We start from the raw sequence: 25,961 nt of genomic DNA, 5'->3' as shown, positions 1-25,961 counted from the left end.
TATATAATTAATATAATAATTAGCATTAATATAATAAATATAATAATCATAATAGTTATAATAATAATATAATAATTATTATTTTAAGTTTTTTTATTATTATTATGTGCTTGTGTCCCTTTTTTCAGGAGCACTTTGTAAACAACAGACCATGTCAAACAACGAAATTGATACAACCATCAAAAGGTTGGCTCAGGCCATGATGCCAGGTTGTATGTTGACTTTAAATGAAATACTTTGGAAAGATTGGGCGGGCCGTATTCAAACACTTGGCGGGCCGGATGCGGCCCCCGGGACGTAGTTTGCCCACCCCTGTACTATACTCTATTTGTACCCTCTCTCACCTCCTGCTTGCTCCCAAATACTCATACATGTGGGAATAAATCCGATCACCTTATTGCGTGCTAATGGGAATATTTGTTGGGTCCACCAGCCCAAATTAATGGATGTGTGTACCACCGTGCTTGAAAGTCATGTCAAAGTGATACCTCTTGTCAAAACAGAGCATCTTTATGTTGATCTTGATTGGCCCTGCGTTAGATAGAAGAGACAGAGGGTTTTTGTTGTTTTTTTTACGGTCATGCAGCAGCTCAGTGATCATCCCAGCTCACGTCCAGGTTGCCGCCGGCACAAGCAATGCCGATCAATCCCACACAATAACGTTGGACCAATGCCGCTGACAAATGGTTAGCCGGCCATGCTAAAAGGAAATCAATGAAAAGCTGCACTTTTGTGACTTCTTTCTCCTCCTTTTCCAACCTGCTTGTACGTCCAACACAGGAACTCCGACCGCTTGGCCTGGTGTTAGGAATCGTAAACAAATGTGGCTTTCCCGTATGAGCCACTGCTAGCTTGGGGGAGGGCAGAGAGTGTATCTGGCCTACAGCCACGCCCATATAAGGTAGTCCACTCCTCTGTGACATCACAAAGAAATGGTTTTGCAGTTTTGCGTTCTGAGCCATCCCAAACGTCTTTTAGGGCTCACTTACCTCATGATGTGAAACGTTGGCATGATGCAACACCAGAATACAACATTACAAGTACATTCGAAGTACATTCGAAGTACAGTTATTGGTCAGAAATGTGGAAAAAGCATCATTGGTCCCATCTTGAGCAAGAAAGGGAAAGGTCTTCAGAACGACTGGTCTAGACCAGGGGTGGGCAAACTTTTTGACTCGCGGGCCGCATTGATATGACAAGATTTACAAGGGGGGGGGGGCAGACTATATATTTTACACGTAACAGTCCACCTGGTATTATTGTATCTGTAAAATTGTCATGCAATCTGCTATTATTATTTATTATTTTATATTTATATTTAAAAAATAATAAAATATTATAATTACAAGAAATTAAAATAATAATTATTATATTATTATTATGTAAATATGCAAATATAACAATAATATTATATATAATTAATATAATAATTAGCATTAATATAATAATTATAATAATCTAATAATAATAATAATAATTATTAATATTATTATGTGCTTGTGTCCCTTTTTTCAGGAGCACTTTGTAAACAACAGACCATGTCAAAAAACGAAATTGATACAACCATCAAAAGGTTGGCTCAGGCCATGATGCCAGGTTGTATGTTGACTTTAAATGAAATACTTTGGAAAGATTGGGCGGGCCGTATTCAAACACTTGGCGGGCCGGATGTGGCCCCCGGGCCGTAGTTTGCCCACCCCTGGTCAGAACGAGTGTTTGCCAACCTTTTATTAGGCCAAGACTCACACAAGGTTTGAGTTATTGGAGCAGTGGAGTGAAACTGGATCACTTCCTGTCATGCATTGGTGTGTCACGGGAACGGGGGTTGGGAATGGACGCTCAGGACGTCCTCCATTGCGCTTTTCCTCCTTGGCCATGTGGTGTGGGCAAATTGTCAGGAGGAAATGATGCTAAAAGAACAACGTGGTTTTGGTGCGTGTCGGCGTAGCCTCGTCTGGTGTATCTGGTGTATCTGGTGTACGGCTGGGAGGCTGCCAAGCGGAAAGAGGAAAGCAATGTGCTCTCATGTCCTACTTTGCTAAGTCTTTGCAGCCCACGTTACACCTTTCCCTCCTCCCTGGATGCTTTAAATACACGGCTTCCTCCTTCAGCAGGACAAACAACCCCCCCTGCCCCCCCCCCCCCCCCCCACTGTGTACCGCGATGTGTTGGATGTGACCGTTCTGTCATCTGCGGCTCTCTGGGGGGGGCGGAGCATCGAGGTCGGCAGCTGAAGCCAAAGAAGGGCTTATTTTAGCTCGCTTGAGGGGGCGCTTGGTGCTGATGAGACGGCTGCTTCAAAGCTCCTCGTCTGGAGGAAGGACACTTGGAACCTTCTTGGCGCTACAAAACGTTCTAACACACGGCTACCAAGTTCCAGTCTCACGGCTACCGAGTTCCAGTCTCACGTCTACCGAGTTCCAGTCTCACGTCCACCGAGTTCCAGTCTCACGTCTACCAAGTTCCAGTCTCACGTCTACCAAGTTCCAGTCTCACGTCTACCAAGTTCCATCGTCACGTCTACCGAGTTCCAGTCTCACGTCTACCAAGTTCCAGTCTCACGTCTACCAAGTTCCATCGTCACGTCTACCGAGTTCCAGTCTCACGTCTACCTAGTTCCAGTCTCACGTCTACCAAGTTCCATCATCACCTCTACCGAGTTCCAGTCTCGCGTCCGCCGAGTTCCAGTCTCGCGTCCGCCGAGTTCCAGTCTCGCGTCCGCCGAGTTCCAGTCTCACGTCTACCGAGTTCCATCGTCACGTCTACCGAGTTCCAGTCTCACGTCTACCGAGTTCCAGTCTCACGTCTACCGAGTTCCATCATCACCTCTACCGAGTTCCAGTCTCGCGTCCGCCGAGTTCCAGTCTCGCGTCCGCCGAGTTCCAGTCTCGCGTCCGCCGAGTTCCAGTCTCGCGTCCGCCGAGTTCCAGTCTCGCGTCCGCCCGAGTTCCAGTCTCGCGTCCGCCCGAGTTCCAGTCTCGCGTCCGCCCGAGTTCCAGTCTCGCGTCCGCCGAGTTCCAGTCTCGCGTCCGCCGAGTTCCAGTCTCGCGTCCGCCGAGTTCCAGTCTCACGTCTACCGAGTTCCATCGTCACGTCTACCGAGTTCCAGTCTCACGTCTACCGAGTTCCAGTCTCACGTCTACCGAGTTCCATCATCACCTCTACCGAGTTCCAGTCTCGCGTCCGCCGAGTTCCAGTCTCGCGTCCGCCGAGTTCCAGTCTCGCGTCCGCCGAGTTCCAGTCTCGCGTCCGCCGAGTTCCAGTCTCGCGTCCGCCCGAGTTCCAGTCTCGCGTCCGCCCGAGTTCCAGTCTCGCGTCCGCCCGAGTTCCAGTCTCGCGTCCGCCGAGTTCCAGTCTCGCGTCCGCCGAGTTCCAGTCTCGCGTCCGCCGAGTTCCAGTCTCACGTCTACCGAGTTCCATCGTCACGTCTACCGAGTTCCAGTCTCACGTCTACCGAGTTCCAGTCTCACGTCTACCGAGTTCCATCATCACCTCTACCGAGTTCCAGTCTCGCGTCCGCCGAGTTCCAGTCTCGCGTCCGCCGAGTTCCAGTCTCGCGTCCGCCGAGTTCCAGTCTCGCGTCCGCCGAGTTCCAGTCTCGCGTCCGCCCGAGTTCCAGTCTCGCGTCCGCCCGAGTTCCAGTCTCGCGTCCGCCGAGTTCCAGTCTCGCGTCCGCCGAGTTCCAGTCTCGCGTCCGCCGAGTTCCAGTCTCACGTCTACCGAGTTCCATCGTCACGTCTACCGAGTTCCAGTCTCACGTCTACCGAGTTCCAGTCTCACGTCTACCGAGTTCCAGTCTCGCGTCCGCCGAGTTCCAGTCTCGCGTCCGCCGAGTTCCAGTCTCGCGTCCGCCGAGTTCCAGTCTCGCGTCCGCCGAGTTCCAGTCTCGCGTCCGCCGAGTTCCAGTCTCGCGTCCGCCGAGTTCCAGTCTCACGTCCACCGAGTTCCAGTCTCACCTCTACCGAGTTCCAGTCTCACCTCTACCGAGTTCCAGTCTCGCGTCCGCCGAGTTCCAGTCTCGCGTCCGCCGAGTTCCAGTCTCGCGTCCGCCGAGTTCCAGTCTCGCGTCTACCGAGTTCCAGTCTCACGTCCACCGAGTTCCAGTCTCACGGCGACCGAGTTCCAGTCTCACGGCGACCGAGTTCCAGTCTCACGTCCACCGAGTTCCAGTCTCACGTCCACCGAGTTCCAGTCTCACGTCCACCGAGTTCCAGTCTCACGTCCACCGAGTTCCAGTCTCACGTCCACCGAGTTCCAGTCTCACGTCCACCGAGTTCCAGTCTCACGGCTACCGAGTTCCAGTCTCACGTCTACCGAGTTCCAGTCTCACGTCTACCGAGTTCCAGTCTCACGGCGGCCGAGTTCCAGTCTCACGGCGGCCGAGTTCCAGTCTCACGGCGGCCGAGTTCCAGTCTCACGGCGGCCGAGTTCCAGTCTCACGGCGGCCGAGTTCCAGTCTCACGGCGGCCAAGTTCCAGTCTCACGGCGGCCAAGTTCCAGTCTCACGGCGGCCAAGTTCCAGTCTCACGTCCACCAAGTTCCAGTTGTCCACAAAGATCGAGATTGGATTTGTTATCATTTTTGAACAGCAACCTAACCTTTTAGTTCCAAATGTTTTATCACCCCCCAGACTTCCCGGTCCCCCCGGCCACCTCCTCCAGTTCCAGGCGTTCCCAGACCAGCTGGAAGACATAATCCCCATGAGGCCATCAGGACCACATCGTCTGCAAATAGCAGAGACCAGATCTTAAGGCCCAGAACCGGACTGCCTCCACGCCTTGGCTGCTGCTAGAAACCGTGTCCATGCAATGACAAAGAGAACATGTGACAAAGCAGCCTTGGTGGAGGTCAGCGTGATCAGGCTGGACTTACTGCTGGCGATGCCAACCAGGACCTGCTCCGGTTCTACCGGGACCCAATTTGGAAGCTTAGTTTTCAAGCTCCAAAATCTTTCAAAACGTGTCAGAAAGGATCCGACTGATACGAGTGGCGTGTCAACCGACCCCAGGAAGCACGATACCATGATTCTCACGGAGGTCATCACATTCCACACCTGTCACATGACCCGGCAGCGTGCATTGTTGAGCTGCTGTGTGCATTCACATGTGTCTGGTAATGCCAGATGGTGAGTGTGAAGGTCTTCATGTGTGCTCACCCAACGTTGACTTCCTGCGTGTATAAGAGGAGAGACGCCCTGTTTGGGGCCCATGATGCCATACTGTAAACATGGTTTAGTTGCTCTATGATTGCATGAATTCATGTTGTTTTCAGCATGACTGGGGGGGGGAGTATGGACGTTGGATAGATGTCCCTGTGATGTCCCACCAGCCATGATGCATAAGCACCATATACGTTATAGGAGGACATAGTTGATATATTTCAGAAGAACGCTCTTCCTTCACAACAACAAAAGAGGCTGGAGGCGGCGTCATGCTTCCTACCTCCTCATTAAGGTCCTATCTTATGTATTTGTGTGTGTGTGTGTGTGTGTGTGTATGTGTGTCTTTTAACTGCAAGCGCCCCCATAAGCGTTCTGTGTACTCTTGTCTCGGTGTGGAGTTACTTCGAATAATCCTATATTTCATCATCATTATTATTATGTAAAGGGTGCATCAACTTTGCTCTGATTTATTAGATATTGTTTGTCGTTATCTTCCACATTGTTCCATTTTTGAAAGCCAACGGTAAATTCAAAGTAGCTCCTGGGTTGGCCAAAGGCTTCTCCAGGTAGTCGGTAGTAGTCATGCCAAAATGTTGTGTTGCTGCTGGATGTTCATCGTATCCCAGTCATACTGGAAATGGGTTTTCTTTTCCAAAAGAGGAAGCTTTGTGCAGAGAAGGAGTTCTCGTTTTCGCTGATGACTGCGATGAGGCAAGACCTTTTACAAGAACCCTTCGGCTTGAAAGTACGCTATAAACGTATTTTGAAAAAGGATGCTATTCCACTGGTACACGAGGAAAATAAAAGACAACAGAATAACATAAGTCATGTGTTGTTTACATAATGATTTGTAAATCTTCTGTCCACACCACTATGTTGGTTTACATACCTAAGTACCTAAGTACCTAAGTACCCGATAGCGTCAAATGAGACTAAAACAGCGAGTGCTAGCTCATCATGGGTGGTGGCATGAACGAGGATGACATTTTAGCTAATGTATCCTTGGCTTTCCAAAGATAACGACAAACAATAGACCCTTTAGTTCCTCTATGAATCAGCCTTACTGTGGAGCTATGGTGTCTGGGGGCCATATTGGTAGGACCTCCCAAGGAAAACACTTCCTGGGTGATGGACCCAAGAGGGATTCAGAAGACCCCAAGAAAAAAACAAGTGGAAGGAATGTGGGTCAGAGGGGGCCTCACTCTGAAGCCAGGTGAGTGCCCCGTGGGCGGACCTTCACCGTGGGGCCTGGCCCGCGGACCAACCACCTGTGGTGTTTCGGGTGGCGGTCGAGGGCGGGCGACCTGGTCTTCTGGCGGCGACCTGGTCTTCTTGCGGCGACCTGGTCTCCTTGCGGCGACCTGGCCTTCTTGCGGCGACCTGGTCTCCCTGCGGCGACCTGGCCTTCTGGCGGCGACCTGGTCTTCTGGCGGCGACCTGGTCTTCTGGCAGCGACCTGGTCTCCTTGCGGCGACCTGGCCTTCTTGAGGCGACCTGGCCTTCTTGAGGCGACCTGGTCTTCTTGCGGCGCCACTTCTCTGATGGGAAAGGAGCTCCAACTTGTGCGAGAGGGTGAAACATTCTGACTAGACTAGCCTGCAATTTATGTTCCTGAAGCAAACTCCTCCACTGGTGGTGGACCTGCTCTACTCTGGAGTTGCCCCAGTGAGCTTATTCATTCATTCATTCATTTTCTACCGCTTATATTATTTTTATTTTGGAATAAAAACCCAAAACATAGTAAGCTACAAAGCCTTTTAATGTGGATCAGCGGTACAAAAATCGGATGAAGAAAAGCGGCGTACTTGACATGGAAATCTAAACCGAGACTGGACAACCCGCCTTCATGGAGGCGCGTTCGCGTGTGCGCGCGGGCGTCAGGTAGACGTCACGATGGTCCCGCCAGAGAGCGGGAGCGCGCGCTGCCACCGCCGCCGCACTTCCTCAATCAGAGGGTAGGAGGGAAAAAAGGAGGCGAAGACAAACAAGAACAAGTTGACGGTACTCCAAACAACAACAAGGTAAGACTTAACTTGGATTCCGTTGCTTTGTCGAGCCCTTCGCAGCCTTTTATGTGTGAACGTTTACATGAAAAACAACAACAAAAACATCTTTGTCGAGACTTTAGAGTCACCTTTGGATGAGTGTGACGTTAGCTAGCTTGATGCGATGCTGCTAGTTTGTTAGTTTATTTGGCATTAAAAGTAGGAAGATGTGTTGATGAAATGGTGAATGTCAACTAAAGTTCACCAACCAACTTTTGCCATTGGCGCCCATGAAATCTGTCATGTTGTGTTGTTTACATTAAACTTGATTTGTTTGTCAGTTCAGTATATTCGTTCCCATCTATCTGGTTTCTATACCACTCGTCCTTAAACACTAACAAGTAAAGAGCATCAAAATTATACAGTATAACGCTCCTGTCATATAGAGGATCTTTGGCTTGCTTCCTGTCCACACCGGAACGTGGCGGCTTGACAACAATTAAGTAAATAGTTGAATTGAGTGAGTGAAAAGGATGTAATACACAAGGCTCACCTACGTGTGGCGCTGTGAACAGACACACAGACGGAACCATGTGACGCTCCAAACCATAGAAGAAGAAACAAAGTCTGTTGTCTTCCGTTTTCTAAGGCTCAGCAAGACTTAATAGAAGTGGAATAACTTCTAGGAGTCGTTATGGAGTATAAACTAGCAAATATCAGGAGAATGTCCACCGAGGTGAGTCTTGGGGATGAGTTAGGACTGAACCAACAGCGCCCCTGCAGGGAGCAGCCCAGTAGTGCACTCTTCCTTGATGGGATTAATTATACAATTAATTATATTGTATAAAAATGATCACCAAATACTGATTGTTATATAAATATTCTGTAAATAAATTGTAATATTAGTATTTATTTTATGAATATATAATTTAAGAACGGAACGGAACGCCTTGGTGTCCTCCCGGTGGAGCTGGAGGAGGTGGCCGGGGACTGGGAAGTCTGGGCTTCCCTACTGAGACTGCTGCCCCCGTGACCTGGACCCGGATAAGCGGAGGAAATGGATGGATAATTAAAAAATATATATCCATCTATCTTATATGGCTTCTCCTTATTAGAGTTGCAGGGTATGCTGGAGCTAGGAGCTAGTATAATAATTAAACTACGGTGAACTCCGGTGCTAACCACTCGGTGACCGTGCAGCCCAAGCTAGTATAATATATTAGTATAATATAATAACACAGAAATGTATATACAGTATATATTATTTTCTATATTTTCTTCATATATTATTTGTGGAAAGATAAAGTAATTGTAATGCATCAATAGAATAATGCAGTAATAATATTTATTATTGTTAGATGTATTATTTGTACTGTCATTGATATTGCTGTTGTATTATTTCATGATTATTAAGATATGCCTTTATTCGTCCCTCAGTGGGGAAATTTGTAATTATTAGTAGTAATAGCATTATTAGTGTACAGCATGTGTTTCGAGGAAAGCTAAACTAAAAAAAAAGAAAAACTGCGGAAAAGATCAGTTTAAAAATCTGAAAATATATATCGTGCAGATAATATTTTTTTGATCAAATAAATCATACTAAAATGTCTGAATTGGTGAATAATATCTTCTTTACGATTTGTTTTTTTTGTAAGGAAAAAACTCAAATGAAAATGCAAAACTTCAAAATAGAAGTTTGCCAGAGAACAAGAAGATGGAGCACGAGGGATCGGTTTTGCCCTATTTGGCGAGTCATCCGACCCCTTGAGATCCTCTTTTTCCAAAAGGTGACAGATTGAACGTAGAGGAGAGTGTTTAGACTCACCAAGGATTTAGAAACCATATCGTATTCAACCCCAACCATCCGATGCAGCGTACAACGGTTATTGGGAAGCCCGGTGCTCTTTTGTTGCAATGAACCTGTTAGCTAAGATTGTGTGTTAGCTAAGAAGGGTGAAGTAACAGTCCTTGCTGGCAACCACACGTTTGTGTCATTCAGTGAACACACACTGCAAGGAGGCGACATGTGGTCTGTATTGTATGAACAGGAAGTACAGTATGTCACATGTCGTGTTTTGGAGAAAGGCACGGAGATGCACATCAAATGAAAAGAGTGCGGGGACACCAATCGATCATCGCCGGCCCCGATCACGCAGTACATTGTGTGTATTGATTCTACTTCCAAACGCAGCAGCCACAGTCAATCAGTGACTTTGGTGCAGGAAGCCCCGCCCCCAACACCGCCGCCGCCACTTCTCTTTATTACTGCACATTTTTCTCTCCCCGTGTTGCTTTTCTGGTGCAAGTGTGGGCGGTTACAGGTTTGGAATTGCAGAGCTTCCCATGGAGCGCTAAAGGCTTGTTCTTGGAGCGGGGACGTGTTGAGGCTCGCATCTTTGACGTTCAAGCTCCCTCCCCACATGCTGTACACACAGACTGGGCTGGACTCGCACGGGTGCCTTTGGCTGGGTCGGCCAGGGGTGTCAAACCGCTTTTCACCGTGTTCACTTATGGTTGCCCTCAGGGGGACACTGGTAGAATTCTATTTAGAATATTTTTCTTCAGAATGAATAATCATTATTATATTTAAAAAAATTAATAAGTAGCATATATATATTAATTTTAAATTGAATCTGACAACAAAAAATTTGATTTTTTTCCTGTCAAAATTGACAGTCTTTTTGATTTAATAAAAAACTATTTGTAACTTAATAATTTTTTTACTAAAAAGGTAAAAGGTAAATATATATATATATATATATTTTTACAAAATTAATAATTTAATTAATAATATAATTTTAAGTCATAATAACATGAATAAAAATAATAAAATAAAAATATGTTAGCAAATATAAAAAATAAGTAATACAAAATTGAATTTTAAATTGAATCCGACGGCAAAAATGCCAATTTTTTTTGGCAGAATTTGACACAAAGGGTCTTTTTGATTTAATAAAAAAGTTGATATAATAGAAATATTTTGAAATGAAATTGTTAAAAGTCAATGTATAAAATGTATGTTTACAGTAACATTACAAAAAATAAATAAAATGCTAAAACAAATAGCAATTTAAAATTTGGTCCACTGACAAAAATACACACTTTGTCTGTCCATGTCTGCTCAAAATACAAATATTGTAAAAAAACAAAAAAAAGGCACCAGTCTGGATGCGGCGTATGATAGCCTGGGGTGTCATCTGATATGTCCCCCATCCAGGTAACACTCCCTGGTTCTTGTGTCTTTGCCAGCAGGTGAGTCCTGGTACTTGTCACCATGCCTCCTTTCTTGAGGATCGCCTTCAACGCCTTTGAGCTGGGCGTCCTGGCCCCCCTGCCCGATCCCCCTTTCTGTGCGATCAAGATGAAGGAGGCCTTGACCACTGGTGAGAACGTCTGCATGAGCAAAGCCTCCAGGAAAGTCACGTTAATTGTCTTCCCCAGAACGAGGCAAGACCCTTGTCCAGCGGAAGCCCACCATGTATCCCGCCTGGAAGGCCAGTTTTGACGCGCACATCTACGAGGGCCGTGTGCTGGAAGTACTGCTGATGAAGACGGCGGAGGAGCCCCTGGCCGAGGTCACGGTTGGCGTGTCTGTGCTTGCCGAGCGCTGCAAGAAAGCCAACGGCCGCGCTGAATTCTGGGTAGGACGCCTCAGCTGGGCCTGTGTTGCCAAGCTGTGGCACGCCTGTCATGGTTCCTACGTGTGTGCTCAGGTGGATCTCCATCCTTCTGGTAAGGTGATGATGGCAGTGCAGTACTTTTTGGAAGGAGCGGATTCAGGTAAAGAGATCACGTATATGCTGTTATTATATTTTACTCTTTAGCAAACATGTGTACTTACAGGACTGAGTAGTAATCAAGTACGTATTCCAAGTACCCTTTCGTTGCAAATTAACTTATTTTGATATTATTGCAGGTTGCAATGATAAAATTATAAGTAATGCTAGGAATGTTGTATGCAGTAGAACCTATATTCTAAGGAAAAGCACCATTGGGACACTATAGACAGATTTAGGCCAGCTATTATTTTTTAATATATATATTTTTAGTAATATTTTGTGTTGGAATGGTAAAACTTTAAGCAAGGCGAGGGATTTAGTATACAGTACAAGTTGCAGGCCAGTATAAAACCGTATTGAGTTACTGAGGAATAAAGAAGAAAGTGGAGCCCAGACCTAAACGTGTCACGTCCTACAGTCAGACCCCTGTGGACCTTGCAAGTACCGATTGAGAAAAATGGGTTTTCAGAGCAAGCGAGGAAAGTGGGTGGCCATTTTTTTTTCTGCAGTCGCCTCACTGAACATTCATCAAATACCAGGCCTTATCTGTCATCCTTGCAACAAGTACACACACATAAACACACACATAAACACACACTTTTCCTGCACTCCTCCAATGCAGCGGCTTGCAGCAGAGCATATGAACTATGAAATAAATGTAAAAAGTGGATTATGGTGTCATTCACTCTGCTGTCTCTTACAGAGAGTAAGCAGGCAGCCAAAGAAGAAGAGGCCCCGACCCTAAATCGCAGACGAGGTGCCATCAAGCAAGCCAAGATCCACTTTATCAAGAACCACGAGTTCATCGCCACCTTCTTCAGGCAGCCCACATTCTGCTCTGTGTGCAGAGAGTTCGTCTGGTTGGTGCAGCCTACTTTCTGCTCCTATAAACAAAACACCATGGGAATTCAAGTGGGGGGGGGGGGGGGGATCTTGTGGTTCCACTCACTCAGTCTGATTTCTGTCATGCTTTTGAAGAAAGTGCAGTTCTCCACTCCAAGCGCACCGCCCACTAGTTGTGCCGTTGACATGTTCAACCTAATGATGGCACAGCTCCACTTAAAACTGGTCAGACTCTTTGTGGTCTCACATGACAGGAAGTTGATGCACAAGGGGAATAGTTACGCAAACCAGCAGGGGCGCACCACAGTTGCTGATTCTCACGTGCAAAGGATCCATCGGCCAATTATTCACTGATGTCATCACACTTTGGTAGTACGCTAATGTGTTTCCTGTTCCTCACAGGGGACTCAACAAGCAAGGCTACAAATGCAGACGTAAGTCATTCTAACTTCTAAACCTGACATGATTCATCAACATGGCTGAAATATGTTATATGTAATTATTTCCTGCATTGTTTGATTTGTATTTGAAATTGAACGGTAAATTGATGTTCAATTTCATTGACTATAAAAGAAGAAAAATGACATTTATAGTGGATGGTGCCAGCCATGACAAGCTAGTTCTCGCAGTCCAGGGTCACTCAGATAAACAAACACAGCGTCTGTGTCCGTGGCAGAGGATGTTTGCAGTCATTATAGCCAAGATTTCAGCCTTTGGAGATGAAATAGAAAACTTTTACAACATGGACTTAACCCTTAAGACGTGGAGATGACGATTCTAAGTGTAAATGAGTCTGGAGTTGCTTATCCTTCAATTCTTCTTTTAATTCTCAATGAGTGCAAAGAGGTTGATAGCCTGTTTGACTGTATGTGGGTGCCATCACCACCGCCCCCACACTAAACATACGGCTGTGGAAAGATATTTATATAAGATATAGAATGCTTGTACTGCACTTGCTTCATCCATTGTTGTCTTAAACCTCTTGTGGAAGAGAAAAGAAACTTCCAGCATGACGGGATACTGTGAACATCCAGCAGCAACTCAACATTTTGGCATGACTACTATTTTGGTGAAAAATATAGTGAAGCAATTCAGGTCTAGAATGTGACATATTCACATTAATAATAACAATGACTAATATTGTGTTGTGAGGGGTATTGTATGTTTTACTGGCAGTGATTGCTCATACACAGGAAGTAAGCCTTTTCATGTCATTTTTCAGGGCAGAAGCAACAAGATTAATATGTGTTTTGTTTTTGTCACGAGCTCTTGAAATGTGGTGTTAAACCCCTAGAACAAACGTACCGCTGTAGTAGGGTGTCTAGCCCCACATTTGTAAATATTGGATTTGGGTTTTCCGTTCCGTTGCTCAGACTGACGTTTCCAATGTCTCTTGGCCAGAATGCAACGCAGCCATCCACAAGAAATGTATCGACAAAATCATTGGCAGATGCACCGGCACTGCTGCCAACAGTCGGGACACTGTGGTACGTAACACATCTCCGCACGACACAAAATGCACTCACACTCACAATGTACACATTCACACTCGTCTCCAACTGTCATGTCTCTTTAAAGGGGTACTACACTTTTGGGACTTTTGCCCATCATTTATAATTCTTATGTCAAACATGAACACGTGTCTTTCACTTTTCTGTTCAATATAATGCCAGAAAATGAGTTAATATGAGCCTGCTAACAATGCACGTCATTGGGACACAGCTATATCGACTACCAAAAACCCCCAACATTTTATAGTTTTATATCCATCATGTAATCATGCATGAACAAGTTGATGATAATGTGTAATAGTTGCAGTATCTCACCCTATTTGGATGATTTAAAACATTATTGGAACTTCTTTCCTTGGCCCACATACCCATAGATTGGAACTAAAGCTACTTCCGTCAACTTCCTGTCTACTTCCTGTCACCTCTAGGCAGAGAATCATGTTGTTGTGTGCTATAGCGAGGCGTTGTGTTATTCTGATAGAAATATAGTGCTAGGCGTTAGCTGCTACAATACCAAGATGGCTGTAGCCCACTTAATATACGTACAAGTCAGCAATGGAAAATGGAACACTGCACCTGTGTGCCAATGACGTCCATTTTAGCTAGCTCGTATTGTCTTGTTTTTCTCGTGTTATAAGGTACAGAAAAGGGAAAGAAATATGTGTACGTGTTTCACATAATTCACATAAGGATTGTGAATGATGGGCAAAATTCCCCCAAAAGGCGTAGTTCCCCTTTAAGAGAATTAGTGATTTCATTTTTTCTGGGGGCATAAGTTCCTGGGTTACTTGACAACAAAGGCAGACGTCAGTCAAAGTCCATGTCGTATAAGGTCATCAATATTAAGGATAAAGACGTTCAAAGACCGACTGACCCAGATAAGAGCTTGATGGAATTGATCAAGTACAAATATCCACACTGTGGGAAATGCAAGCTGGGGCGGGGTCTATGAAGACACCTCCAGGAACAACACCAGAATTTGGGATCTTAACACGGAGTTGTGAAAGGTGCTAAGATGAGGCAGATGCGCGGACCTATGAGGTGTTGCAGAGCCCTCACGCGGATTCCACCATCACGGGTCAGTAACGGCGACGGCCGATCTCGCTTGTCCCTGCAGTTCCAGAAGGAGCGCTTCAACATCGACATGCCGCATCGCTTCAAGACCCACAACTACATGAGTCCCACTTTCTGTGACCACTGTGGAAGCATGCTGTGGGGTCTGGTCAAGCAGGGCCTGAAATGCGAAGGTAACACCCGGCAGACATGGAGGACCCGACCCCTGACCGGCGCCGAAGTTGGAATCTGGTCTTGGTTGTGTTTGCAGATTGTTGCATGAACGTTCACCACAAGTGTCAGGATAAAGTGGCAAACCTTTGTGGCATCAACCAGAAGCTTCTCGCTGAAGCGCTTACACAAGTCAGCCAGGTGAGAGCAAACACCCGACGTGACCCTTTAACTGGCGGCTGTCAATCAAATCTTCATCAACATTACTACAAAGTACTACAAAGGTAGTAGATATTGTAGGGGTTATTATAGTTATTATATTAGAGTTATTTGGGCACCCTGTGGTGCCGATGTGGCCTGTGAGGTGGTCACGGACCCAGGGGGCGGGGCTATGTGACATCATTGGCTGATTTGCATAAGTTCTCATCAAAAAAAGGGTGTGTATTACAGGTAAAATTAAGCTTTTTTTGGCATTGTTTAACCAACAGAGCATAAAATGATGAACTGACGAGGGCTGGTTGGTCGTTTTCATGGTGGAACTGACGTTTTTACCGTGGGCCACAACATAGTTACTGCACGGCCTCATATTATATATTATAGAATATTATAATATACAAGTTTAATATACTCTAGCGGCCCCGCCCTGCCTCCACACACCGAGACAAAGCAACTGTATGCCCTTGTTCTATAGATAGACTCCCTTTATTGTCATTGCACAAAAACACAGTAGTGAAATTGCCAACGAAATGTCGTTGCCTGGCTCCCAAAAGAAGATAAGTAATAATAAATAATAATAATAATAACAGATACAGACATGCATATACATGGCGATACAATGAGGCCAGCAAAAGGATCATTTTCATGTACTGTGTGGTTCATGAATGTCTTACCATCATGACACGCGTGTGTGGATGCCGTGTCCTGGTGTCTTCTTGGAGAATGATTTCTTCTTTTTCACCACCAGAAATCTTTCACTCGCCGTTCTGATCCAAACCTTCCAAATCTGCCTGACATTGGAATCTACGATGAGGTTAATAAGCTGTCGGAACTGGACATCAACGGTCAGTGGGAGCCTGTCCGTCCAAGCGGGAATATATACAGGAATATACAGTACTGACTAATTCATAGCACGGAATAACGTTTGTTCACTAGATTCAAGTCACTATAGCAGAATATGGGGTGGGTCCAGTCCTCAGCCTCAGACTCGCCTGACCCATCTGACCCGCATCAACGTGGACGACTTTGTCTTCCAGAAGGTCCTGGGGAAAGGCAGCTTTGGCAAGGTGAGCAGCTATCGTGTTCAACGCCATCCAGGCTTGATCGATACTAGGGCTGTAACAGTACAAGCATTCAGGGGGGGTCCCATTGCCCATTGGGTGCACATTAAAAGCCAGGGACATGGCTTTTATGTCATAATATGTCTTATTAGGTCTATGTATTGGTATGGTAATAGGAAAGTAAAGGTGACTATAGGGGTGTTATTTTATGCCTGAAAGGTCTTCAATGTTTTTTCTATGCTCTACAAAAAGATTTCATTGTAAATAAGGAATCCTGGACTAGAAGGCAATTAACAACGGTAAAGGAGACATTTCTGTGTATCATAATCATCATGTCATCATTTGGAACCATGATTTGTGTGTCAGGTTCTCTTGGCAGAGCTGAAAGGTCAGGAAGAGTACTTTGCAGTGAAAGCTCTGAAGAAGGACGTGGTGCTGATGGATGACGACGTGGAGTGCACCATGGTGGAGAAGAGAGTCTTGGCTCTCGCCTGGGAAAACCCTTTCCTCACACACCTTTACTCAACTTTCCAGACCAAGGTAGGACATACTTACTGTCCTGTCGTCCTATCTCGCCTGCGGTGACAACTCACAAGGGTGCTCCTCCTCCTCCTTCCCTGCAGGAGCATCTGTTCTTTGTGATGGAGTACCTGAACGGAGGAGACCTCATGTTTCACATTCAGGAAAAAGGACGTTTTGATGTCTGCAGAGCCACGTAAGAAAGGACTCTGCCTCCATGACACAGCGTCGTCTCTAATGGAAAGCCGATGCGAGCACAGACCATCTAGTGTTTAGTCTGCGTGTCCTCTCTCTTTGTCTTTCTCCCTTTATGGGTTTTTTGGGGGGCACCTTGATGGGCTGAGGTCGGGCTGGTGTCCTTTCACTGTTGCTCACGAGCAACATTGACCTTGTAAGGACTCAGCTGGTCTAAGTGCTTTGTGCAGTTTGTAGAAGGAGGTATCGGTTACCACATTTCCCCCACCCGCCACACATTTTGATGCTTGGATGGCCTTGTTTGCTGCACTTCAGGTACATCACATCAAGCCTGTCTTGAGACTGCCTACAGCCACATTGCCAAAAGCAACATGATTCATTGCACTTGTAGGACTCCACAGTAAAGCTTTTAAAGGACAAGTACAATTTCTTTGGAATCCACAAACCTATGTGAGACATCAACACACGCCTGTCTCTTTTCTGTGCGTTCTAAAGATATAAAAACAGCTAAAAAGAGACTACCAAGGGCAGCAGGGGCTCAGGAGGTAGAGCAGGTCGTCCAGACACCAGCAGGTTGGCGGTTTGATCCTGACTGCCTCCACCCAGTCCCTGTTATGTCCCACCTTGCCTCCAGTGCTGCCCATACTGGTGCAGCTGTAGCTACAGATGTAGTTGGCCACCACCAGTGTGTGACTGAGGAGTCATTGTCAAGTGCTTTGGTTGCCTTGGAAAGCGCTATACAATGCAATCCATTATTATTATTATTATTATTATTATTATTATTATTATTACGTCACAGAATTGAAAGGGTGAATTGAATTGGTCCGTTATGTAATAGTTGTTTTTCCTTGTGTGTACTTGTGTACCTGACACGCGTGACTACCCTCTCGGGTTTCACCTGATAGCAGAATTACTACCTTTCCTACCAGTTGGCACGCACGTCCCGCTCAATAATTCACGTCTGTGCTGAAACGGGTCGTCGTCGCCGGCGTCTGGCCTCCTGCCCAGCGGCGACTTGCTGACATCCATCTTGTCTCTGCCTCATCTTTGTCTTTCCAGGTTTTACTCGGCTGAGATCATTTGTGGCCTTCAGTTCTTGCATTCCAAAGGGATCATCTACAGGTCAGACAGCATGCTTTTGTCTCAAGATCTGGACTGTATTTAAAAAAAAAAAAAAAAGGTCTCTAAATGACTCTGAATGAAATCACTTTTTAAAATGTCTTACCCTCGCTGTGTTGTTGGTTTTTTCAGGGACCTAAAGTTAGACAACGTGATGCTGGATCACGAAGGACACATAAAAATAGCTGACTTTGGCATGTGCAAGGAGAACGTCTTCGGAGAGAACCGCGCCACCACCTTCTGTGGCACCCCTGACTACATCGCCCCCGAGGTGAGTGATGTGATAACGTCCCTTACTGGATGGCTACTTGCTGCTATGTGATAACGTCTCCCTTACTGGATAGATACTTGCTGCTGAGCGAAGTACAGTCCAGCCGTCCCTCGCAATGTCGCAGTTGGTTTATGGCTGCCTCACTATATTGACGGTTTTACAAAATGTACTAAACAATGGCTGTTTGGGGGTTAAAAGCAGCCTATTATTAGTTTAAAAACAACACATTTAAGCTAATTTCTGGTCTAAATGAAGCATTTTCAAGCATAAAAATGCCTAAATGAACTGGCAAATACAGGAAAAGCATTGTAAATGTGAATGTGGACACTCTGGACAGGGTTGGTTGGTGTTCAGTAGGACAGGCACTAGACCCCTCACCAAGGAACACATCTACTGTGACGCTGCTCCAGCAGGAGGTTTTTTCATGTTGCAACAATCGCTTTTCCTCAAAGCGACAACGCAAAATAAGTTGGTCGGGAGGATCTGTGGGAGACAAAATACAACAACAAAAATGCTCAGTTGGCTCCAATACGGCTGTTTAACGCATCCGTCCATTTTCCTCCCCTTATTCGGGCGGCAGCAGCATAGAACACTTCCGTCTTCCAGCACAAGACGTGTGCTTCAGTCCTCATCCAAAAAAAGGACTGCAAACCAGTATCTTGAGTCTTGGTAGCCAAATGGAGAGCTAGCTACTAGCCACTCTTCCGTCTGGGAATTACGCTGAGCCCATAAAAATGTTCTCTCCTTGTAAACCCTCTTGCTAGCTTGACGTTGATGTTCTCCCATTTCAGATGAAAAAGTGTTACTATGTCTTACCTGAGGAGGCTGATTTGTCTTGTGATGTTTGACGGCAGATCCTGCTGGGCCAGAAATATTCTTTCTCCGTGGACTGGTGGTCGTTTGGCGTGCTGCTGTATGAAATGCTTGTCGGACAATCCCCCTTCCACGGAGACGACGAGGATGAGTTGTTTGAGTCCATCCGCATGGACACCCCCCACTATCCCCGCTGGATCAACAAGGAGGCCAAGGAGCTGCTGGAGCGGGTCTGTACCGTCGCTATACACCCCTGATCACGGCACTGTTGGATCTTAAGCAGGCTCTAAGTAGGGTCACGGGGGTGTCTTCGGGTGAGTTGCGTGGACAAGGCAACGTGTTGAAGGGAAGCACGGTAGCGTGCAGACACTATGTAGCACGATGTCACACTTTAAGCGCAGGGGGAACTTTGCTTGTGTGCGGGGCTGCGTCGGAAGTCGAGGAATGTCTTTTGGAAAATGGCTGGGATTGAATGAGGAAAGATCCAACAGCGTAAAATATACATGATGACATTTTTCACCCGCTCTAAACATTTACACGGAGCGTAAACATGTCATGTACATGATGTGGTGGGGTGACAAGAAGAATTGAATGTAGACGTTGTTTTCCCATCTTCATTGAATTTGTCTCTCTGCAGCTGTTTGAAAGAGACCCAACACGCAGGCTGGGCATCATGGGTAATATCCGCTTACACGCCTTCTTCAAGTCCATCGACTGGCAGGCCTTGGAGAACAAAGAGGTGGAGCCACCCTTCAAGCCCAAAGTGGTACGACACACACACACACACACACACACACACGTATTGTGTCGCTGTTCTTTCAAGTGTGGTGCTGAGCGTGTCCATTTTGCGTTGATGACAGCGAGCAGCCAATGATTGCAGCAACTTTGATCGAGAGTTCCTGAGCGAGAAGCCTCGCCTGTCCTACAGTGACAAGAACTTCATCGACTCCATGGACCAGTCCGCATTTGCCGGCTTTTCTTTCATCAACCCCAAGATGGAGCTCCTTTTAGAGAAGTAAATCTCCGATGAATAGTGTTAGGGGCCACGTGCCTCGTCTTTAGGTACAATTCACGTCTCTTGTCACATGGTTCAACTTGCCAATCAGCTGGTCCACCAGCAGCGTACGGTGACCTTACTGTAAGCACACGTGACTCGCCTTTGGGTACAAGTAGATTGTTAGCGCAATAACAGGAACCGGTACTGTATATATCAACCTTATTGCATTTGTGTGCATGCATGTAATACGTAATAATATTAATAATAGGTGGTAGGCTGAAGAACTCCTACATTACATTTAATGCAGGGGTGTCCAAAGTGTGATTTGTTTATTTTAATAAAATATTCCATCAATTTCAAAATGCTTTGATTCCGCAACCTGCGGCTATCTAGACCAGCATCTAGATAGCCAATTTACAGGAAAAGGCAAAAACGCTACTGAGAGTAGTTGCATACATGTTTGGTTTTATGCCTCTTCTACTCATTTAGGCCCAAATTATTTCATTTGTCAGCATGTGGCCACTTGGTAGAAGGAGTTTGGACACACCAACCAGAGTTTGTCACTACTGCCATCTTATGTTGTTCTTGTGTAGTGCTCAGTTCAAACCAGCAAATAATGGAAATCTTTCAAATAAATCAGTTCTTCATGAAATGTGCACACAGGGCAGATCAACGAAAAAGGGATTCTATATTTTACTGTTTTATTTTTGTGCAATTCCTTCCTTTGGCTGGATGTTAGGGCGCTAATAAAAGTAGCTGATATTGTGTATATATAGATAAAGTGTATATTGGTGTAACATGTATATTGGTAGCTGTGGATGTTTTTTTTTTTTTACGGTCTCCATCTTTTGCATGTAATTAAAAAACATCAAATACTTCAAACCGCACCTGAGTTGGATGGTCAATTTTTAATTATGAAATTATTTTATTATGTTTTAACAGTGCTCTTCCCACATTTTATTCCAAAATATTTGTCCTCACAATGTTATACATACATCCCATAATGACAACATAAAAAACACATTATAAAATATATATGGAGTTTTAAAGAAATAGATTTTTGCGTTGGCAGGAAACAAACGAAAACCAAACAGAAGTTGACATACCTGTACATTGGATGAGCGGACGTCTACGGCGACGTCATGCGTAGCACATGTGACGTAATCACGCAAAGTACGTATGCCAATGTATCCGGAAGTGGGAACGCCGGACTGTCATTCCCGTCTGTGTGCCCACTCGTGTTATTTCCACGTTGTGTACGACGTTAAAGTTGGACTTTTATGTGGAAACTTAAATGGTAACTTAAAGTTGCGGCGAGAAAACGGCTGATAATGAACTCTCAGGACGTACTGAAGAAAGCGTCCACTCTGGCGTCGTACAATGTCTTGCTACAGGTGAGTTACTTCTCTTACTTCTTTGTTTGTGTGTAAAATATAATAATAATAATAATAATAACGCGTCCAAATATTACATTCTTGCTCTCAGGTGATGTTCCGTGTGCTCACCTTCCTGTTGAACGCCTTCACTCTTCGCTTTGTTTCCAAAGAATTGATCGGGGTGGTGAACGTCAGGCAAGCTGTGTGCATCATTCATCACCAATGCTAGCTCAGTGCTAGCTCAGTGCTAGCTCAGTGCTAGCTCAGTGCTAGCTCAGTGCTAGCTCAGTGCTAGCTCAGTGCTAGCTCAGTGCTAGCTCAGTGCTAGCTCAGTGCTAGCTCAGTGCTAGCTCAGTGCTAGCTTTCCCACCAACTAGTCACGTGCACATCGATACCAAAAGTTCGGTACTTCCGCTACCAGAGCTTCATGCTGTAAAATCGATTCTCAAGTCAAAATATTGATTACTTTGGCTGCTTTTGTCATTTGTGGAGAAAGTTTTCATTCTATGGAAGTTCTTAATTTATCATTTTAGTTCTTATATTATGTTTTTTTGTTTAAAATACCATTGTGTCATATTGTCTGCTTTTTCTGTTGTTGGACATATCAGCTGCACTGTATTTGAAATCACTCCCTCAAAATACTCCAGGCCTTAAAATAAATTATTAAGTTAATTAAACTAATTATTACTATATTATTCATTTATTTAAAGTAATATATTTTTATGAATACATTATAGAATTGGAATTTTACTCAGTATCACATCGGGAACAAAATCACTGGTATTGCACATCACGCAGGGATGTAAAAATACAAGAAAACTTGTACAAAAATAGAAGAAATGAATAATGTACCAATATTAGGAGAGTAAAGTTGTCATCTTTCAAGAAAATAATCATCATTTCAAAAGAATAAAGACTAATTTGAGGGGGAAAAAGTGCTTTCAACACATAAAGCATAAAGCATAAATATAAAAATTAAACATCATTAAAGTCCTAACATGAGAAAAAAAATGAAATGTTGTAATTTGACGAGAATGAGGCGAAAATATTTGGGAATAAAATCATAGTACTAGAAAAAAGATTCACAACAATGACATATTTGTTAAAAAAATGTTTTACATAAGCAAACATTTCTACGAGGGCTGTGAAAAAATAGCGCCTTAATTTCAAGTATGTTAAAATATTTAGCCTCATTGCTGCATTACTGCATGTGCATCGTGTCTGATGCAACATCATGTCTGTTACGGCGGCAGACGCAGCCACAATGGCGTCCGCTGAGGGTCTGACGCTTTAATAACTTTATTCTGACCTGAACGCAGTACCTTTCCAACACAGTAAATATATCTCCGAGGGCACACAAGTATTTTTCCATGAGCGTCCCTAAGTGTAAAACGTGCTGCTCTTTTCACACATGCAGGCTGACCCTCCTCTACTCCACCCTGGTGTTTTTATCCAGAGAAGCTTTCAGGAGAGCGTGTCTGAGTGGCGATACGGGGGGGAAGCACAACTGGAGACAGCTGGTCACCCTGCTATGGATGACGTAAGCATCATCATCATCATCATCATCACGTGAGAGACAAAAATAGGAGTGTGAAGGCAGACCAGAGGCTTCCCTTCCCCTCTTAGGTTGCCTCTTGGTGTCATCTGGGGAGTGCTGCTGGCTTGCGTGTGGCTCTGGTTCCTGGAGGTCCCGGATCCTCAAACGGTTCCTTTCTACGGCCCCTCCGTGGTGTTGTTCGCCCTCGCGGGGGTCCAGGAGCTCCTGGCCGAGCCCCTGTGGGTGCTGGCCCAGGCCCACATGATGCTTCGACTCAAGGTGGTGGCAGAAAGCTTGGCCATGCTGGCCAAGTGCAGCCTCACGGTGGTGCTGGTGGTGTCGGCTCGGGAGTGGGGGCTTTACATCTTCTCCACTGCTCACGTGAGGGACACGGTCCAAGTTCACAGGATGTGGTTTTTCATCGATGGATGAACTTACCTGCTTGGTGTTTCCCAGCTGGTGTACACGGGAGTGCTGGTGCTCTGCTACGCCGGATACTTTCTTCGCTTTTTGGGGTCTGAAGAGGCCACCAAGAGGGATTTTCCTCTACGCAGTGTTGGAGATCTGCTTCCCCACAGAGCCAATGGAGAGGTATCTGTTATACACTTTAATACATTAAGGGGATCCACACGGGAACGTTCCAGGTCAAAGCATGGAGAAATTGACACATGCTGTCAACTGAGCTTTTCTTCTTGTCGCTCACACACACACACACACACACCAGTGAAAGAGAAGCTGCCTCATCTGCTCGTGTGCTTTCAGCCGCTGGTGGATGGAAGCGTGGCCCGGCTCACCTGGAGCTTCTTCAAGCAATCCTTCCTCAAGCAGATCCTGACGGAAGGCGAGCGCTACGTCATGACCTTCCTGAACGTCCTGAGCTTCGGGGAGCAGGGCGTCTACGACGTGGTCAACAATCTGGGCTCCACGGTGGCCCGCTTCGTCTTCCTGCCCATCGAGGAAAGCTTCTACATCTTCTTTGCCAAAGTTCTGCAGCGAGGGCGCCCTGTCCAAAGTCAGAGAAAGGTGCTCACTTGTTGAAGAAATGTATTTGATGTCGTGCTCCTTGCTCATCCTGTGTGGTGACCAACAGGAAGATGTTGCCATGGCGGCAGAGGTGCTGGAATGTCTACTGAAGCTGGTGCTGGTGGTTGGACTCGTCATCGCAGTGTTTGGACACGCCTACTCTGCCCTGGCGCTGGACATCTACGGTGGCTCGCTGCTGAGTAGCGGAGCAGGTAACACGGCATCCACATCCACACTTGTTCATTTCAAAGAGTCGGTCGCAAGAAGCCGATCGTTCACAAACGCCCCGTTGCTAACTGTGTGTGTTGAGGTCCTGGTCTGCTGCGATGCTACAGCTGCTACGTCCTCCTGCTGGCTGTGAACGGCGTGAGCGAGTGTTTTGTGTTCGCCGCCATGAGCCAGGAAGAGGTGGACAAGTACGCATGGCGTTACGATGGATTGGCCAGATTGCCGCGACACGACGTGACCGCTTTTGTTGTTGGTTCAACCTGCAGGTATAACGTGGTGATGCTGGCGCTGTCTGCGTCGTTCCTGTTGCTGTCCTACATGCTGACGTGGTGGGCGGGGGGGGTGGGCTTCATACTGGCCAACTGCCTCAACATGGCCCTGCGCATCTCGCACAGCGTCCTGTACATCCACCGCTACTTCCTGTCCAGTCCGTGGAAACCCCTGCGAGGCCTGCTGCCCTCGCCGCCGCTGTGCGTGGCGCTCGCCGCCAGCGCGGTGGTCACGGTCGTTAGTGAGGTATCCTTCCACGCTATTTGATTGCATTTGTTGGTCTTTAATTCGACCTTTCTCTGGTTGCAGGGCGTCTTCTGCTGTGCCAGCGGGTGGCTCCTCAGGGTGGTCCACGTCGGCGTGGGGGCGCTATGCCTCGCTTTTGTGCTTTTAGCCGTTCTTCTTACAGAAAGGCGACTTGTGGCATTTGTGAGGACGCAGCTTTTACCCCAGTATGGGAAAAAACACACGTAGCGCCCGAGTCAACTTCTCTTTCATGGACGCCAGTGCGGTACAGTATGGGAACGTGTGGCGATGCTACGCCCTCATAGGACTCTTCATTCATTCTCCCATTTCATTAGGATGTCTAAAGTAGTCTGTGTCCAGCTTGTACAGCAGTGTGGATTATACTGGCCACAGGCGGCACTCGTGCAGCCCCAGACTGTAGGCAGTATGGTGCCTACGTGAGAAGATACACTATCATACTGATACTACTACTGTAGTACAATGTACGATGTATCGCACACGGCATCAGCATAGCTAGTGGCTGGTGAGTGTATGATCATTGTTTTAATATTTGAATCTGTGACTTGAGATATTCACAGTACAGTAAAATGATGAGTATGTGTAGTACTGCGTGATGAAGTATCACGGCCCATGGTCAGTTGATTTCTTTGATCAACTGTGGACAAATTGAAGGGTTATTTAGCCTTTTTATTGAAAATACCATTTTATAGGAGACGCACTCTGTGAATGTTCTGAACTCTTGTTTCCATGCTGGGGTTAGCTTTTAGCTGAGGTTATGTACTAGTATGGTTTATATGTTTATGTACTAGTTCTTAAGACAGCAAATCCACAGCGCCCCTGCTGGACTACAACAGGTACTGCTAAGCCTTCTCACATCAGGTCGTGTTCATGCTGCTTGTTTTAATAAATTGAATATTTTTGTAGGGATGGCAAAGAAAACTTTGGAATCTTCAAAACACATTTTATTCTTTCATGAGCTTTACACTCCTATTACCCAACATAGAGAAAAATACACATTTAGGACATGGGAAACCTGTTTACCACCTTCTATATACACTTTTTATTGTTATTAGAGCTCCTGTAGACATGAAATAACACCCCTATAGTCACCCTTCCACTCCTTTTACCCAATATAGTAGACTTAACAAGAGAAAATTACACATTTAAGACATAGAAAACATATTTACCACCTTCTATATACACTTTTATTGTTATTAGAGCTCCTGTTGACATGAAATAACACCCCTATAGTAATCTTTACACTCCTATTACCCAATATAGTAGACTTAACAAGAGAAAATAAGACATTTAAGACATGTAAAACCTGTTTACTACCTTAAATGTGCTTTTTATTCTTATTAGAGCTCCTGAAGACATGAAATAACACCCCTATAGTAATCTTTACACTCCTATTACCCAATATAGTAGACTTAACGAGAAAATAAGACATTTAAGACATGGACAACCTGTTTACTACCTTAAATGTGCTTTTTATTGTTATTAGAGCTCCTGTAGACATGAAATAACACCCCTATAGTAATCTTTACACTCCTATTACCCAATATAGTAGACTTAACAAGATAAAAT

At 45.6% G+C, this 25,961-nt stretch overlaps 2 protein-coding genes across 4 annotated transcripts; both read left to right on the top strand.

Annotated features, from left to right (window-relative positions):
- The first annotated feature begins 7,057 nt into the window (after positions 1-7,057).
- prkcda (protein kinase C, delta a) lies at positions 7,058-20,575 on the top strand. Of its 3 annotated transcripts, none has more exons than XM_058055284.1 (18): positions 7,058-7,182; positions 10,396-10,529; positions 10,588-10,787; positions 10,860-10,926; positions 11,629-11,785; positions 12,171-12,202; positions 13,170-13,255; positions 14,397-14,526; positions 14,604-14,704; positions 15,468-15,564; positions 15,656-15,786; positions 16,147-16,320; positions 16,404-16,495; positions 17,554-17,616; positions 17,746-17,884; positions 18,739-18,927; positions 19,335-19,463; positions 19,558-20,575. In XM_058055284.1, exons 2-18 carry the CDS (start codon positions 10,421-10,423, stop codon positions 19,714-19,716), a joined length of 2,055 nt encoding a protein of 684 aa, XP_057911267.1. In that variant the 5' UTR covers positions 7,058-7,182; positions 10,396-10,420; the 3' UTR covers positions 19,717-20,575. The 3 variants fall into 3 exon arrangements, with proteins under 3 accessions (XP_057911267.1, XP_057911268.1, XP_057911269.1); XM_058055285.1 differs by having other exon boundaries at positions 7,080-7,182; positions 10,399-10,529; XM_058055286.1 differs by lacking the exon at positions 10,396-10,529 and having other exon boundaries at positions 7,101-7,182.
- Positions 20,576-20,825: 250 nt separating this feature from the next.
- Positions 20,826-25,890, top strand: rft1 (RFT1 homolog). Its single transcript, XM_058055396.1, has 10 exons — positions 20,826-21,088; positions 21,180-21,265; positions 22,488-22,610; positions 22,697-22,988; positions 23,064-23,198; positions 23,370-23,630; positions 23,698-23,842; positions 23,941-24,046; positions 24,125-24,374; positions 24,438-25,890. The coding sequence occupies exons 1-10, from the start codon at positions 21,026-21,028 to the stop codon at positions 24,600-24,602; spliced, it is 1,626 nt and encodes a 541-aa protein (XP_057911379.1). The 5' UTR covers positions 20,826-21,025; the 3' UTR covers positions 24,603-25,890.
- The last annotated feature ends 71 nt before the right edge of the window (positions 25,891-25,961 follow it).

The sequence above is a fragment of the Doryrhamphus excisus genome, chromosome 18, assembly GCF_030265055.1.
Source record: "Doryrhamphus excisus isolate RoL2022-K1 chromosome 18, RoL_Dexc_1.0, whole genome shotgun sequence".
NCBI lineage: Eukaryota > Metazoa > Chordata > Actinopteri > Syngnathiformes > Syngnathidae > Doryrhamphus > Doryrhamphus excisus.
The sequence above is the reverse complement of the archived record's forward strand: the minus strand, read 5'-3'. Positions and strand labels throughout refer to the sequence as shown.

Bases quoted from the DNA above. Each gene is read 5' to 3' on its own strand.
- prkcda (XM_058055284.1), top strand. From the start codon at position 10,421: ATGCCTCCTTTCTTGAGGATCGCCTTCAACGCCTTTGAGCTGGGCGTC. The intron at 10,927-11,628 runs GTAAAGAGATCA...TGTCTCTTACAG, and splicing joins TTTGGAAGGAGCGGATTCAG to AGAGTAAGCAGGCAGCCAAA. The intron at 16,321-16,403 runs GTAGGACATACT...CCTTCCCTGCAG, and splicing joins ACTCAACTTTCCAGACCAAG to GAGCATCTGTTCTTTGTGAT.
- rft1 (XM_058055396.1), top strand. From the start codon at position 21,026: ATGAACTCTCAGGACGTACTGAAGAAAGCGTCCACTCTGGCGTCGTAC. The intron at 22,611-22,696 runs GTAAGCATCATC...TTCCCCTCTTAG, and splicing joins GTCACCCTGCTATGGATGAC to GTTGCCTCTTGGTGTCATCT. The intron at 22,989-23,063 runs GTGAGGGACACG...GGTGTTTCCCAG, and splicing joins ACATCTTCTCCACTGCTCAC to CTGGTGTACACGGGAGTGCT.